The sequence below is a fragment of the Zophobas morio genome, unplaced genomic scaffold, assembly GCF_036711695.1.
Source record: "Zophobas morio isolate AGI-343-1 ecotype UQ-CSIRO unplaced genomic scaffold, CSIRO_AGI_Zmor_V1 ptg000030l, whole genome shotgun sequence".
NCBI lineage: Eukaryota > Metazoa > Arthropoda > Insecta > Coleoptera > Tenebrionidae > Zophobas > Zophobas morio.
Window position 1 is genome coordinate 18,212,585 of NW_026972135.1, and position 17,948 is coordinate 18,230,532.

A 17,948-nucleotide genomic window follows, 5' to 3' on the forward strand; every position below is an offset into this window, starting at 1 on the left:
TAAGTATGTATGTCCAGATCATTTGTCTGGTGGTGAATTGTGTATTATTTGACTTATTTCAATATTGCCCGAAGAATAACACTGTTTATTCAATCCTATGCACTGCAATAAGTCAATTAACTTCTAAAATTCACTCAGAGAAAGGTACGTAATTAATAAACCGATTTACAAGATACATTTTTAAGGGATCTATAGTCTCTGTCATTTCTGTTGAAACACCACTTGTTGTTCGTAAATTTGGCAACGTTCGTTTCAGACAATTTTCTAACTAAAAGCCGTTCTCAATCAATCGAAAGCCTTTTACCAATTGCTAAATTTTACGCGGTGTATCAATAGAAATGGCAAAGACAATATCTAATAATTTTGCACAACAGACTACAATTATCATGGTTAAACCAATTTACACAAAATCTTCATAAATTAACACCTAAACCTTCCTTGTGAATCGCTCTACCTGTTGGTGAAAACAACATGAAAATCCGTAGAGTAGTTTTTGTGATTATCTCGTTTAGACACAGAGACAGAGACACTCTGTTTTATGCTATGTAGTAGTTTTCAACAACAAAACAACCATTTTCATTTGCGGTTCGTTGTGTCAATTACAAATTCTATTGACCCCGTATTATACGTAGAGATCATGGAGGTAATATAACTTATTCTGCCTCCATGGTAGAGATTTGCTTTGCGTGGGAGTGAAATAAACTTGTAGCAAATTCGCTTAAAGCAGACAAAGCGCCACAATTTTTACGACGGAGCTAATTAATTAAGTGTTTAGCATAACTTGACATTACTTTTAAAGAGAATTTAGAGAAAATTGCTAATTTTAAGGGGATTTCGAAAATAATTCAGAATGCCTTATTCCATGCTTGCTGTTTGTCAAGACAAAATTAAACCAGAAATCACTACATTAGATTTTATAGCCGTTCAAGTTGACGAAAGACAGTTACCCAGAAAATAAAATTCGCAAATTTTATAATTTTTCAAAGAAGCTGTATTTGTTCGCCTATACTCAGTGTTGGGCAATATCTAGATTCTTGTATCTAAATAAAGTACCTAGATACATTTTTGGGTATCTAGTATCTGTATCTAGATCAAATCGAATTTAAGCACAAAATATCTGTATCTAGATACAAAATTAATGGCGCAGATACAGATAAATTTTTTTATTTCACTTTTTTTCAGTAGTTATGAGTTGAGTTATACTAGTAGTAATTTTTGATACTTGATGTTGGTGATTTTGGACACATAAACAAAAATAGAGGTAAGAGGTCCACTAATAGTGTTCTGTCACGGAAATTTTCATATTTTAAATTCCACCATTTCCTGCATTGTAGATTGTAGCGTTCAGTACTTATACATCTTTAAATATAATCCTGAGGGGTAATAAATCTAAGCCATGGTAAGATGGAATTTTAAAAACCATAAACCACAATTCACTATTCACTGCGTTTTACACTTATCGGGGCAATGCAATTTATCTGTGTACCTGAGCAACCCGAGTCCGATAGGCCCGCTGGTTGTATTTGTGTTATTAAATAAGAGTAATTTTAATAGTAAAAATATTTGTGTAAGGTATGTTATTATTTTTAGAAAATAATAATTGCGTGTTACATAATGATTAATTTTTTCACTTAGCACAAATTAGTTCTGTAATCGACTAATCGAATGTTCAATACATACATTTCTCTCGTATAAATCGCATATTTGTTACTGTTTTATATCTTTATTTTTCAGACAAATGTAGCATCTTTTCCTGTTGCCACATGTGTCACTTCTTCACTTTTTCATTGTTGGACCTAACGTGAGGCGGGCTTGGCAGGTCCGTTTTGCCCTAGAATGTGCCGATTATGTTTAAGTGTAAATCTTGGGCAATAAAATTAATATTTTTACAACCCTCGGTAGAATAATTTATCGTGATATATTCTCAGAAATCGTGAAACGAGATTAAAATAAAATGAGTTTCAACAAAAATCTGAAAATTTGAAGTTGCACTCTGGTGATTCCGGCCTGCCAGGCAGCCTTTGATCCTATAAAGGGTTTAAATACCTTTCTAAGAAATTGTACTTATTTTGCCTTAAACGGAACCAGAAATTCTTTCTAAAATGTATATACCTGCCGCACCGGGATAGACGATTACCGGACATGGTCATAAAACATCGTAAGCCGATATTGAAGAATAATAATTTATGACAGGTTGCCGACAACAGAGCTTCAGCACAAAATAATCATTTTCCCCTATTCTTTTGAAATATTAATTTTAATGCTGGAGATAATTATTAAATATACTTACTCAAACACAATTTGGACACTGTAGTATGGGAATAAAAACAAAAAAAATATTCTTTTGAAGCGTACGTAATAAATATTGCACAGTTTGCGACACATCAAACAGCGAAGCGATGGTCTATTTGCAGGAAAAAAAAAAGATTTTTCAGTCTTGAATAACAATGCTACAGTAAAATGTTTATTTTTTAAATTTAGGACCACAATCTCTTCTTCTGCACCTGTGGAACGGGTGTTTAGTAGCGGAAACCAAATTTTGACACCAAGCAGAAATAATTTAGGTGACAATACGTTCGAAATGTTGTTAATTTTAAAAAATTCATTCATAAAAAAAATACATAAACATGTTTCCAGTTATTTTATTCGCCAAAGTTTCAAAAAGTATCTGTTTTCTTGTATCTGTATCTAGATACATTTCGAAAAAATCTAAAACAATCTGTATCTAGATACTTTTGTCTTCCATATATCTATATCTGTATCTAGATACTTTTAAAAGTATCTGTCCCCAACACTGCCTATAATTCATGGCCGAGGGAAGTTCTGCTGAAATAACTTTAGACCAATTTTTTTCGTGTCGAAATTGACGTCCAGGTCCTTGCTTAAATGTTGATTAGAACAATTTCAAATGGGAAAACTCACTTCAAATACAGTCATAGTTTTGCGCTTTATCAGTGCATTCATATTATTAGAGTAATTATTAATTCGTTTCCTACAGTAGGTGAAGAAATGGATGGCAGGCCAAAATGTCTTTTCGTAATATAATGCGTTCAGATCAAAGGCAGTGGCGGAATATTGGTGATTAAAACATGACATATTAATGAATTCAGAAAAACAAGGTTTACAAGAACTGCTAAAAAATATATAAGATGGCATACACTGTTACTGGTATTGTCTATATTTATTATAAAGATTTTTACGAATAAAAGTTCGCAAAATTAAATTTTATATTTTTTCGAGGAAACGGGATTGCATGACTGGACTGTATTTCTAGGGCGAGGGAGTCCTGCCGAAATGCCGTTACGACAGTTTTTTTTTTAATTTATGGAAGTTACCACAAAAAAATTATAACTTTCAGAGAAGCAAGATTTGTTAGGCTGTATATTAGCGAGGGAAATTCTGTCTAAATAACTTTAGACCAATTTTTGAATTTGGGTTTCAGTGATTGGAACAATTACTTACTAATTACTTTAACAATTACTTTTTGCACTTTGAAAAATTTGATGAAGACACAATTTTAGATATTTGTTATATGGGTCGAAAAGGTCAAGAAAAGACGTGTTAGAATGAAAAAGGCAGTGACTGATTTATTGTACTAAATCATTTGTTACATATTCACATCAGTAAATAAAATAAAACAAATAAATACTTCACGCAAGAGGACTATATTCATAATTTAAATTCAATAATAACTGACATTCAAAATTTTCGTCAGCTAAGGCATGACGTTTTGTCTTAAAAACATCCGCGCCAACATTAAACTACCTTTCCACTACGGCGCTAGATGGAATTGTCGTGTTATATTTTATAAACATATTTCTAAAACATGGAGCACTTGGCTCCTTTTATTCTTTAAAAATTGTCAAAATGTATTTTTATCAAATCTTCATCTGAGGGAGTGACTATCTAAAGGAAATTTGAAAAAATCTTCTAAATCTGCAAATAGACCGCATCGACTAATTTTTATACTTAATTGTTCTTCTAAGCCTATAATGGCAACTAGTATAGGGCAATATGTTACATATTTTACCAAAAATTGAAGAGCCGATTCTTTTGCGCCTAAGTTCGATGCCAACTGCAAAAACTTTTAAACAAAAATTTGCATTGGTGGGAGATTTCAAAATATCTTATTGGCTACGTGTAAATATATGGTAAATATTAGTCTACCGATAATTACCTGCGGACACAAAAACTTGTATTCTTTAATAAAAAGGATGTTCCTAAATACTTAGAAGGGGGCTACAACATAATGTAAACTTAAAAGTCTGTCTTTAATTGCCTCTTACTTGGCGTTGTGACTTACATATGAAATTTAGAAAACGTTAGAGGGTGGACACTCTTAAAAAATTTTATTGTCGGATTATGAGGGATTTAAAAGGACGGGTTCTATCGGTTACCTGTTATAGATTTGAGTGGACCAGAAGAATGGCTAAAGTTTGTTTGACCACAAATTTTAAATATTCTGCCCCTGTTTACTCAATTATTTATTAAGATATTTTATTTTTGTAAGCGCAGTGGATTTTTTAATACAATTTCTACTAATCTAACTTTTTGAAAATTTAAAATTGATCCATAAATAGCTAAAACCAGATAAACTCATACTCATCACAATTTTAACGCGTTGTAGTTTTTTTTTACGACAAAATTTAAAAAACAGGAAATCAACCTGGGTAGGGTTTTTTACGCTCATTTCAAGGATGTGAAGTTTATTACAATCGGACGCATACTTTTGGCAAAAACTTGGGTAGAAATTTATATGTATTTCCCTAGGCTGGAATATGCTTTAGCTCACCCTTAAAATGATGAAGAGCTTATGTATGATTACCTTTACCTGGTTTCTTAACACATTCTGTGCTAAACTCATTAAACGAACCAGATATAATGATCCCAGCAGGTCAGATAAACGATTCGGAGAGAAAATATAAAACATAATTTTTGAGTAATTGGGTTAAAAGTAATTATGGCAAAAAGTAATTGTAAAAGTAACTGAATTACTCAAAAAAAGTAATTCCTAGAATTACTCATTACAATTTCTGAAAAGTAATGTATTACATTTACTCATTACTTGAAAAGAAATTGAATTACAGTAATGAATTACTTGTAAATCTTGTAATTGAATTACTTCCAATCACTGGTTTCATTGAAGTCTAATAACAAATGTGTGTATATGTTACAGCTAATATCCGAAATACGTTATTATGCATAATAACTAGATATTTTAGGAATTATGCGTAATAACTAAACTTGTCAGTTGTTATGCATAATAACCGGAAACATTAGGAATTATGCGTAATAACTGAATTTTTCAGTTATTATGCACAATAACGGAAACGTTTAGGTAATATTGATAACAACTAGCAGAGGAAAAGGAATTATGCATAATACCTGAAACATTAGTCATTAAGCATATTGTCTAATAGGCCAGGACCGATAATTTTTGAGAACAAAAAAATTTAGAACAGGATGATACCCATTGGAAAAGAAAGAAAATATAACAAAAATAAAAGGAAAAATAATTTACGGGCGATCTGAGGTCGGGAAGTCGAAGAGGGTGAGTTTTTAAGGGTAGAAAACGGTTTATCACGATTTCCGGCAAAACTACAAGTCCTATCGAAAAAAGTTAATGGCGAAGTTCTAGGTAATAAAAGGATCTACAACTTTTGTATTTAGACTTTTTTTAAATAACCTCAAAATTTATGCGAAAAATGCCAATAACCGAGTTTTTGGTTTTTTATTTTTATCTCCCACAAAAGTTTTTTTTTTCACGAAATTTGGTGAAAACTTCCCTATTTATGTCTCAAAATCACTGTAATTTTTTTGATTCAAAATATTTATTTTTCTCCCTTATTTTGATTTAATATCGAAAAACCACCCTAATTTTCAATCGAAAATAAGATTCCATGTTACACTGATAAACTCAAAAATTTAAAATCTTCTGTTGGTGGGAGATTTGTCAATATGAAAGATGATTTAATTCTTGCTAATTGATTTTCGAAATCTTAACTGATTCAGTGTTATATTATCATTTTTACATTTATAAATATATTTGATTAATTGTAATCCATTTTTTGCGATATCTTCTTTGTTTGCATGTTTTTATAAAAAATATTGTCCAAATTTGACAAATTTTTATCATCTGACTAGCAGACCCAGTGAATATTTTAGTAGTTAAATAAAAAATAAAATAAAAATAAATAAATTATAATTAAATTAAATTATAAATTATACATAAAAATTTATCGTACGACAATGATTATTATATTCAACAGCCATGTTGAAACCTGCCTTGTGTATCTGTGGATGAAAGTAAAGATACTAATATCGTTACTACAAAATGGGGGTTGGTGGTAGAAGGGTGAAAATTTAGGGTTAATTGTATTTTTTGAAGCCAAATCTTAAAAAAATAAAAATAACAAATTTTGTCCGAAAAAAAAAATTTTTTTTTGGATGGGCCACTCTTATCACCTAGGGGTATAAAAAATAGTTTACAACCTATTCTCAGACCTACCGAATATAGACAGAAAATTTCATAAAAATCAGTCAAACCGTTTCGGAAGAGTTTGGTTACACACTGTAACACGAGAATTTTATATATTAGAAAACAATGAATTTACGATGTTTTGCTTTCCTTTTCCGGCAAACCCAGATGTTGTATCGCAACCAGAAAAACAATACAGAAATGCAGCGATATTTTTGAAAGATTCATATTTGAAAAATAAATCTTTTACATTTCTAGAACCTGGTTTGAGAAAATAAATGTCATAATTATTTGAATTCAATTGATTCAAAAGGACCAAAATATCTTAACCCACAACTATGACAGTTTTATTGGTATCTCTAGCAGTTTCTATCCAGATCTTAATTATGTTAGCATCAGAATCTTCTTCTGCTTGTTTACAGGAAAATCCTTGTGACTGTAGATTCCAAAAGTTTCTTTTAAATAAATCAATTCGTCACGGTTCTCTTCAAGTAACTCAGCCTGCACGTGTATTTTTATAGACGATGTTGTTCATTCTTCCGATGGGCTAAAATTTTCCGTAGGCCATTCAGGTATGTAAGTTATCTTAAAATAGCAATAAATAGGCACCTATGCATATAATTTAAAAATTATCCTACAACTTTAACAAAATATTGTAGATGTCTTATAAGTATTAAGTGTATTAACTTATTTGGTTGTTAATTATAGTAGTATATTTCGATTTGCAGTTTTTTAATTTATCAATGTAACATGAAATATTACGTTTTTCGAGTAATTAACGTGTACCCTTTTATAAATAGCTCCAAATTTTACATAATAATTAAAAAACAAATTTTTGAATTCGAGTTTTTCGTTTTTTTGCGTTTCCTGTGAAAATTTGCCATAGTAATGTATAATTTTTTTTACACCTTCAGAAAGTAGAGATTTCAGCGAACAAAAAGCACACCGACTTTTTTAAAAAAGCAAATATTTTGACGTGGGAATTTTCGATTGAAAATTAGGGTGGTTTTTCGATATTAAATCAAAATAAGGTAAAAAAAATAAATATTTTGTATCAAAAAAATGACAGTGAAAAAAAAAAAAAATTGTGGGAGCTAAAAATAAGAAACCAAAAACTCGGTTATTTGCATTTTTCGCATAGATTTTGAGGAAAGAAAATGTAAATACAAAAGTTGTAGATCTTTTTATTACCTACAACTTTGCCATTTAACTTTTTGCCGGAAATCGTGATAAACCGTTTTCTACCCTTAAAAGCTCACCCTCTTCCCCTTCCGGACCTCGGATCGCCCGTAAATTATTTTTCCCTTTATTTTTGTTACATTTTCTTCCTTTTCCAGTGGGTATCATCCTGTTCTATTTTTTTTTCACTTTTTACCATTTTCAAAGGCTTATAACATGTCCAGCTGATTTCAAAAAAACGAGACAAGATGAGCAACTCAGGTTCTCATAGATCAATGAAAAGCAATGGGAATATGACGTTTATATAACTGTAATTTGTCCCTTTTTTTTTAAATCAACTGTACATGTGGTATGTAGGAGAAAGCGAGGCAGGGTGGGTAGCTTTTTGGAAAATATGCATAATTCCTGTTTCTGTGTTAGTTATTATCAATATTACCTAAACGTTTCCGTTATTATGCATAATAACTGAAAATTTCAGTTATTACGCAAAATGCCTAATGTTGCTGGTTATTATGCATAATAACTGACAAGTTTAGTTATTACGCATAATTCCTAAAATGTCTAGTTATTATGCATAATAACGGATTTCGGATATTAGCTGTAACATATACAAATTCTTTGGTTGAGGATTCTGCTAAACTAATAGTGTCAACGTAAATGGGCAATTCCACCGTTACTTAGGCTAAAATCGTACGAAACTCTGCAAAGTTTTTTTGTTTTAAACTGTCCCATAAGTGCTTTTACACTTTCATTTTTCAACCTAATCGTAGAGATTTGTTTTCTCTTTTTTCTTAATAATTTGATATTACTAAAGTCATATTTAATTTAGTCAAAATTTAATTAAAAGTTTGGGTTACTTATGCGAAATCTTTGAACCTGACTTCTCTGGAATTGATACATTTTCTCCATTTTCTATGGAATTGTGAATTATCATACAAAAACAGTTATATTGATAAAAAATTTAATTTTCGTGTTGTCAAAAACTGAGAAGAAGTTTAATTTTGATTATGTCTGAATAGAGAAAAAAATGCGTTACTTACACGATGTCATCGTTACTTACACGATTTGATCGTTTCTTACGCGAACTTGTGAATATTAACTGCCACGGAAGTAAGAAAAATTGTAAATTCGTGTTTTAAACAAAAGAAAAAGTTGGTCGAAGGTTGTTTAGACAGAACTTGCCTCGCCCATGAAGTGCATATAATAAAACATTTCCAGCAATTACGAAAATTATAGGCAAAATTTGATTTTGCAAATTTAATTTTTTTATGAGAACCTCTATAAGTTGAAATGAACAAATGTATGTAATGTCAAAATAAAAGGATTAAATGCTAAAAGAAAAAATATTCAAAGTTACCGAATTTACAATATATTTACTTGATGACATTACCATCATTTGAAATCTCGATTTGTTTATTTTTATTTTGGCTTTTTCTCGCTTTTCTACTTGTTATTTTCATGGTATCTTAACTTTTTTATAGCGCAATGTCTTTTTTCTTTGTGCTGCTTATGTTTGCCTTATATTCCTGCTGGTATTTTCGGTTGGTTGATTTTAGGTATTCTGAGTCTCTTTACTTTTTGTTGGTGTTTTCTTACTCTTTCCGTGGATGTTAATCACACAGCAAAATCAAATTATTGGTAGATTAACGACTGTCAAGACTAATTATTTAATTTCAAAGCTAAGCCACCGAAATAAAATTATCCCGTTTCGCGTAAGTAACGATGCGATTTTTAATAATAATCACAAGGCAATTTCAATAAAAGTACATTGAACATAGAGAGCGAGAACGAGAAAAAGAGATAATGTAACCTGATTTGCAATTATTTTTAATATTTCCGAATAACATGAAAATTAGTCCCTTATCGTTACTTACACCAATTATCACATATATCAGAAAAAAGAAGCGTAATATTTTTTAAAGATGATGGGATAAGAATTGATTGTACATTATTGTCAACAAAGGTGCACTCTTTACGACCGTGCTTGATATTGTAAGTAAATTACGATATTTAGTTTGTTTCTAGCGATGTTAAAGAAGATATAATATCTATCTTTTCTTTGAACAATTTTATTATTCCTCAATAACAAGAAATTTTTACTGCGGATGTTAAGGTATTGTAAAAGCAAATATATGCCAGTAAAATTTAAAGATTTTAGAAGTACTAATTGTAAGATTTAGATTAATTTAACAATTTTCAAAAAAATGTGCTGAGGTTGACATTTTATCGTGGAATTGCCCAAATATGACTTTTCAGTATTCGACACAAATTAAAACAAATTATAGAATAGATGTAAAGTAACTGTAATCGACTGGTTTCTCGACAGCAGCCAAATTTGTAAAATAATTTTGAAGTAATAACGTCCATTATATAGAGGCTCTACAACATTTTAGATTGGATATATATTTTGCATGCATAAATATCGATTTCACATTATTATTCCCAGGCACTGACACTGACAACTATGTTGGCATCTTCTCAAATTAAAAAGAATTCATTTAGGGAAAATATTAACCTGATTGACGCAATGTAAATTTTTTTCATTGTCGTGCATCATGCCTACGTGTTGTGTTCATGTAATATACACAGTGTTTAATAAGATAGAAGCAAGAAGCAATGAAATTAGTTTGTTGACTTCTTTCATATTAAGCACGATAGTTATAAGAATATTCATTATTATGCGAAACATAACAAGTAATTGTCAACAACTACTCATCTAAAAGTTACATTAATAATAATTAATTAATTTTTAACCATATTTGTTAGCGATTATGTTAATAATAAATTCTGATCAGTGTATTATACTAATGCTTTAACTGATTTAATTTAGATGGGGACCTACCTACCTATAGTTCGGATCCGTAAACTGCATTGTTTGTTTTTATTTTACAGACATTAATTTCTAGTTTTTCGCAGATCCTCTGTACATTAACTTTTTAATTATCCGTATATAAACGTTACAGACGTTATAAATCATAACAGCGCGAAAATTTGTCATTCACAAATATAAAAATATTTCGACAAATTTAACTACCTATGTAAATGATTCTTCGCGTCGTAAATATATATTTTTCTTTAAATATTAGCAAGCCATTAGCAATTCATGTTTCCACTTCAGAAAAAAAACTTCACCGTGTCAAGGTCAAACATGAGGAAACGAAAATGTGTCTCGATATTTGTTTACAGCTGTTGAATTGTTACAAAATGTATAAAATTACGTAATCCTGACCTGACGATGTAACAACGCGTGTTGGCAGAGCCGGAATAATTTCTTTTCATCCAATGAGAAGATACGGTGAAAGTAAGTAAATGTGAACCATTATATAAATGTAAATCCGCCGAAAATGACGAAATGGGGTTTAATTAGATAATTGCGAGTTTGGGGCAACATTATCCAAGAGAGTAGAATAATTTCAAACAAATTTTGGATTATATAAATGAGCAAACAATTCTTGCTTATTCTAGGTAATAAAAAGTGACAATAAAAATGATGATATAACTCCAACCCCTCCAAGCAACTAAATTATGCAACCAACTATACACCTAACAATTTATTAAAACTTTACACTAAAACCTAGAATGCATGTAATAATCTATGGCTGTCGAAAACGCGGCAAACCCGGCGGCCCCCAGTACGCCTGCCTTCACTCCAGCTCTCAAGCCAATAAGACCCCCTGTTACGCCACCCGCGTATGTTCCATTCCTCCAATCCGACTTCCCTCTCATCTAAAAAACATAATTAAAATCCAGTCACCACAACAGTAAAAGTTACCGTCTCTATAGAGCACTCCACCGCTGAAAATATCATTCCAATAACAGCAAAATTCTTTGCATAACTTAGTGTCGTACTCTTCATGTCTTGGAAGACCTGTCTTGCTGTTTGTTGTTCGACGTTCGTCGCGGTCGGTCCTACACTACTCGAAAACAAACCAATAGCAGCCCCTAAACCGTACCCCATAACGCAACTCATAAAAGACTTGAAGGGGCAGCTTTCAAAAAATGCTTCCACCATTTTCTCTTCATTTGATTTAATCTGAACGGGGCCCAAGTTTTTCGGAATAATGATATTTTCACGAAAGCGGTAATTGTTGCCGACGAAGTATTGGGTGAGAAAAGACCATTGTTCCGAGGACAACTGGCGACTGTCGGGGGGTTGTTGAGACATAACCTTACTTTTTTAAATATTTCACTTTACGAACCACGAAAAAATCGTTGCATAAGACACATGAACACTTTAATCTGTGCACAATTAAATAAGTATGAGAGGTTGTTTTTCATTAAATTAAGATAAATTAAAATTTCACGTTAAAAAAATGACAGGTGTCACAGAGGGCGCCACTTTGTCGTAAACTCTCAGGGACAATTTCAGAAAAGATTTAAATAAAAATTACTTCGCAACCAAAATACTGTCAAAAAATAAAACTTCTATACAACCCCTTGCCCTAAAACTGTCGTTATTAACCTCTAATAAGTCTAATAGCACTTCCCTAGCATGTTTAACCGTCTTAACCTGTCTTCTGTCAAAACGCCTGGATTTGCCGTGCTTTCCCGGAGCGTGTCGCAAAGTACCGTTAGAAGAATGTCCCAGTACACGGAAGACTACATTAAAAACAAGTTAACCCAGGAACTGGAAGCCTCTCATGTCGTAAGTCCTGATTTTTATTATTTTCTCCTCATCTGTCAAAACACCCCTAACCTCACAATTTTATCAAACCGGCTGCCACATCTCTCGTAAAAGTTGCGATGTTTTGCGTGAAACTCAGTTGTGAAGTGTGGTTAGTGATATTTGGGACTTTGGTGGCTGTTTTGTTAAGGGGTTGCACCACTTTACACCCTTATTCGGGAGAAGGGTCACCGCCTATGTATGGAGATTATGAAGCTCAAAGGCACTGGATGGAAATCACCACAAATTTGCCCATTACCGAATGGTACAAGAATGGGAGTGAGAATGACCTGATGTATTGGGGGCTGGACTACCCTCCTTTGACTGCTTACCACATGTTTGCAGCTGGAAAATTGGCAGAACTTATTAATGAAAATTATACAAAATTGCACGATTCGAGAGGCTTTGAAAGCGACGAACATAAATTGTTTATGAGATACACAGTCCTTGTGGTGGATATTCTAGTCTACATTCCATCCTTAGTGGTTTATTTTTATGCCACAGAATGTCAAGGAAGCGACAAGAAAGTGAAACCCTTGTCACCATCCTTATCCACGATTTTGGGGCTGCTTTATCCCGGAATTATACTGATAGACCATGGACACTTTCAATACAATTGTGTATCATTAGGACTCGCGATTTTCGCCACAGTTTTCGTTCTTAAAAAGTTCAACATCGCCGCATCGATTTGTTTCTGTGCAGCTTTAAACTACAAACAAATGGAACTTTACCATTCGTTACCGTTCTTTATGTATTTGCTAAGTTCGTGTGTACCCAAACCCGGCCAAAGCACCACAAGTGGCATTATCAAACTATCAAAAATCGCAGTAACCGTCGTCTTGTCATTTTTGACAATTTGGGCGCCATTTTTATTCAATATGGACGATTTCCTTGTGGTTTTGCAACGCCAGTTTCCGTTAAGTCGCGGTGTATTCGAAGACAAAGTTTCAAATTTTTGGTGCGTTTTAAACATTTTTTATAAACTCAAACTCCGTTTTACGAATTATGAAATGATGCGAATTTGTTTGTTTGCCACGATTTCTATGGTTTTTCCCTCCAGTATCGATCTTTTCCTTCGCCCCAGTTCAAAGAAATTTGTTTTAGCCCTAATCAACTCTTCCTTGGCCTTTTTCTTGTTTAGTTTTCAAGTTCATGAAAAAACTATTTTGTTGGTAGCGATTCCGGTCATCTTGTACTTCCCCCAAAAACCATTCGTTTGTTTCTGGTTCCTTTGTTTGTCAGTTTTCAGTATGACGCCACTGCTGTACAAAGACGGTCTTGTTATAGCCACTGTTGCGCTGATGATTTTCTACAGCACTTCGTTCCAAGTCTCGATTGAACACTTCTATAGGAACTACCTTAACGCTTCCGATGGGTTAGCTGAGTATTACCGCAGTCTTTTGCACGTTCTTTTGAATATAGAGTACAAAAAGGCCACGCAGCTAGATATTTTGAAACTGACTTATAAGGAGATTGTGAGAAATAGAAAAACTTTGAAGCAATTTGCATTTCATTTGTTTATGTTCACGTCTTTGATGGGTTCTGTATTTCTCTCGTTTCTGCTTCTGGTTTTTGATCCTCCGGAGAGATATCCGGATTTGTTCCCCCTTTTGATTTCAGCGTATTCAGCTGTTCATTTTTTCGGGTTCTTTGTTTATTTTAATGTGCAACAGATCAAGATTCCTCAAGAATTTGATGATATTAGAAATGTAAAGTTGAAATCTTCGTAGTATGTTATTGATAATTTGTAAATAAAAGTTAATTTATCATTGTTGTGTTTTTATTCACAAATAAATAATGTTGATGTTTTCTTTTTGAGTAAGTTTGACATCCGAGTACCTACGAACCGCGTAATCAAAAGTGACTGGGTTTGTTGGCAATCTTGGATTTTTAATTGAAATTGATATCATGACGTCTGTCAAGATTGACAGATTAGTGATATTTTTTAATTTGTAAAATGTATCCAAAACGTCACCTATTACATTTATTGCATGTCACGATCGACATCTGTCATAGAATTACTTCCGTTATGCCAACATAGGTAAGGAAATTTCACATTGTTGTTTAAAAGGTACTGCCAACAGACGCAGTCATTTCTGATGACACGGTATATAGCGATTTAGAATGGGTTTTATATCTTTTGAGTACCAAAAAATTTCCAAATGGCAAAATATACACAGAAGTAAGAAAATAGTATAGAAAGAATTCTTAAACATTTCATTGAAGTATGGCACATCATCTATACGATTTTTTTATACCGTGTGTCTGGAAAATGGCGGATTAACTCCCCGCTACGCTCCAAATAATCAACTGGTGAGTCTGGGAGCAATCGTAAAAAAAATCCTTTTCACATTTTGGTGGAGTTATAATGATTTTAAAATTGTTTTTTTGCTACGTTTAACAAGTAAAAAACATTCATTATCACAGTAACTAGTAATAAAACTTGTACAAAGATATGGTTGTGTTGTTTTTGTAATAATTTGGTAAAATTCCATTTGACAACAATGTTTGCCTGATATAAAGCGAAGGTACAAATCAGCAAAAATCGAGTAAGCAGTTAAAAATGTTTGCCGTATCAAAAATTGTCAAAGTTTTCAAAACCCTACGTACGCTTAAAATATTCGCAGTTAATTTTGGGTCCTCTGGTGTTTTATTTTCGGATAAATTCAAAGGAATCTGGTGTTTTGTTGCTAGCTGAACTTAAAAAAATCTTTTGAACTTTTACTATTGTATTTTTTAAGAATTTGGAAAAGTCTTGAGTGCCGCAGTGTTTTTTTTTTAATTTGGCAAACTCTTGGGTACCCATGGTGTATTATTTTGGGAGCCCATGGAGATTTTTTTTATAAATTAAGTATTTAAAACAATTTTGGTGGACTTTGGTACTTCGGTGTACTATTTTTGGAAAATTCCGACCTGACCTGTTTTTGAGTTAATTTTGGGATCCCGTTTTTGTTTTTTGAAAAGTTTAAACCAAATCTTGAGGTTCTTGGAATTTCTGTTTGGAAATAATTTGAAAGTGCTTTGGAGCCTCTAGTGTATTTTCTTATAATAATTTAATTACGAGTAAATTTCTTAGAGGATACATCATTTGCTAAAATCAGTCTTATCAACAGATGCTAGCCCCACCCACCCGCCCTCTATTTTATTAGAGGGATCTCATTTGCGAAAATAAGTCTTATCCTAGCAGATAGTAACCCCACCTACCCACCCGCTCTTTTCTTAGAGGGTATGTCATTTGCCAAAATCAGTTTTATCGTAACTAGTAGCTCCTCAATATTTAAAACATTAAATGCTGAATTTGAGGTTAAAATTATGTTTTGTGTTTTCGAAAGAAACTATTCACACTACGAAAAAGAAACCAACGATTAAGCCCCACCCAACTGCCCTATCTCCATTTTGATGAATCTTTCATTTGTTGTCAGATCGAGGGGCGGGGCTTGATTGCAAAATTCATGCTTGTTTGATTCAAGGGTGCCGTCTGGAGGCAAAATATCTGCCTGGTCAAAGTGAGAATAAAACGACCCGGGAGATGCTGCCTCCTGTTAGTGAATTGCTAAAATGTGAATAAATGCAGCACCGATCCGTAGAATTCTACATTTTACTGTACGGAAATAAGTTTTAGTACACAAGCCGCAGTGCCTGTCTAGCCATAATAGTTGCAAACAAAACCCGGGTACCTGAATTTACCCTTGACCGTTCGAAACCGGAAAGATGTAAAACTCACTGATTCATTTTCCTATTTTGGCTACAGTTAATTCTTTCCAGTTATTTATTTTGTTTCCGTACTTAAATTGTTTTCGGTAAATATATTAAATATATGTATACTTATCCAAAAGGTATAAGGTTATATGACCATCATAAAATTAGTTGACCGCAAATAAATACCCCCTTTGTGTGGTTCGCACTAAGCTTACCGGTTGGCAATAAATCGTCTTCTAAACATTTCTTGCTCACATTTAACAGGGCCGGCTTTCAAAGCGAGTGGTTATTTCGGAACCCTCAGCGGTTGCAGGTAGTAAAGAAATAGTGGTGTGGTGGATTTTCATATTTATTGAAAGCCCCCCCTGAACGAAACCACAACAGCCGGTCGAGCTGCAGTGGACACGTTATTTACGACCCTAAAACCTTTTCTATTTTAAACAACTTAACTTCGACACAATGGGATGATTTTATGATGGCCATATAACCTTATAGCTTTTGGTCCACTATAAATATTAAAGTACCTCCTACTGTCGGGGAATTATCTGTAGATATGTGATTTATTCCTATCAAGGATGTGTTGTTTGTCTGAATTACAGGAACATCATCTAAAGCAAAAATTGGTCGCGCCAAGGTACTATTTACGAACGGGAGGGATTTTCCACATTTGTAGGCCAAACTTGAAATAAGAGAATTAACAATATTTCCGGTATAAGTAAATATTTTTATTATTTTCCTACTATCTGCACTGTCGGACATGCCCATTCATTACAAATAGAATATTTTTGGCGGAAAATTTTTCTTAAACTTAATAATGTATAAGAGTTTGGTTTTGCTATTTACTTTATCGTTTGCAACAAAACAATAGTAATAAAAATAAAAATATATTTACCAAGTAAATAACAATAAATTGTTAAAATTATTAGCCGCAATCGTTTGAAAATGAATAATAACGTGTCCTTGAAGCTATTAGCCACATAGCAACATTTTTTACTTTCTTCAACGTAAATCATTAGTACGTTGTGTGCAAGTAATTCTAAGCATTCAACGGTGGTTTTTTATGTAAGTACTAAAATATTCATGTTAATTATTTTGGCGGCTAACTGCATGGCAGAAGGCAGTTTGTTTAAAAATTTGACTTTGCTTAAACTGTTTGTTAGTATATCGTTTTGTAAGGATTTAAATAATTAATTTTAAATTTTTAATAGAAGCAGCTGCTATTTTTTATGCATATTAACTTTGACTTGCACTTTTAATTTTACGTATATCATATGCTTGCGCATCGTAAACCTCATTTTTTTGTATAAGGTGTAAATATTTTTTGTTCACTACATATTTGTCATACTGTTTCGGAAAGATTTAATTTTAAATTTTAGGCTTGAACAACAGCTTGAACGTAATTTTAAATTCGGAAAAAAATTGTTACTCAAGTGGAGTCGAAAGCGTGTACAAGGGATAATTTCAGTCCGCAATACCAGTCCCACTTCCGGTGACAAACAAAAGTTGTTAAATTTATTGTAGGTGGTTGTTTACATCTGGCTGGTAGAAATGGTAGAGTCCTATGAATGTAATTGTTTGAAATGCACGTAAAGTACCTTTTTTCGGCAAAACTCAGTTTTGGAACAGTTGCCAATGTTACTACCACTTTGTCAGTGTCTGCCTAAAACATAGTTTCGGTCGTCCACTTACAAATTATTTGCACTATATTTTTGTTGTTACACCTTATTTTATAATAATGGCTCGTGACAAATTTTATCTACGCAAAAAAAAAACAAAACGTGCAATTAGTACAAAAAATTGTACAAACAGTAAAAAAACACATAAGTTTATTGAATCCATAATTTCTGAAATTGTAGAAAATGTTGAAAAAAATAAACAATCAACTAAAGATTCAATATCATAGACTCAATAAACTCGGGTTTTAGCGAC

At 32.5% G+C, this 17,948-nt stretch overlaps 2 protein-coding genes across 2 annotated transcripts; one reads left to right on the plus strand and one right to left on the minus strand.

The window, feature by feature from the left end:
• Positions 1–11,195: 11,195 nt before the first annotated feature.
• Positions 11,196–12,321, minus strand: LOC135138951 (mitochondrial import inner membrane translocase subunit Tim22-like). Its single transcript, XM_064069002.1, has 2 exons — positions 11,430–12,321; positions 11,196–11,383 (listed from the first exon to the last, which is right to left on the minus strand). Exons 1-2 carry the CDS (start codon positions 11,820–11,822, stop codon positions 11,225–11,227), a joined length of 552 nt encoding a protein of 183 aa, XP_063925072.1. The 5' UTR covers positions 11,823–12,321; the 3' UTR covers positions 11,196–11,224.
• A 31-nt stretch (positions 12,322–12,352) lies between these two features.
• On the plus strand, positions 12,353–14,089 carry LOC135138947 (dolichyl pyrophosphate Man9GlcNAc2 alpha-1,3-glucosyltransferase). The gene has a single exon (XM_064068995.1). It carries the CDS (start codon positions 12,401–12,403, stop codon positions 14,048–14,050), a length of 1,650 nt encoding a protein of 549 aa, XP_063925065.1. The 5' UTR covers positions 12,353–12,400; the 3' UTR covers positions 14,051–14,089.
• Positions 14,090–17,948: the final 3,859 nt, after the last annotated feature.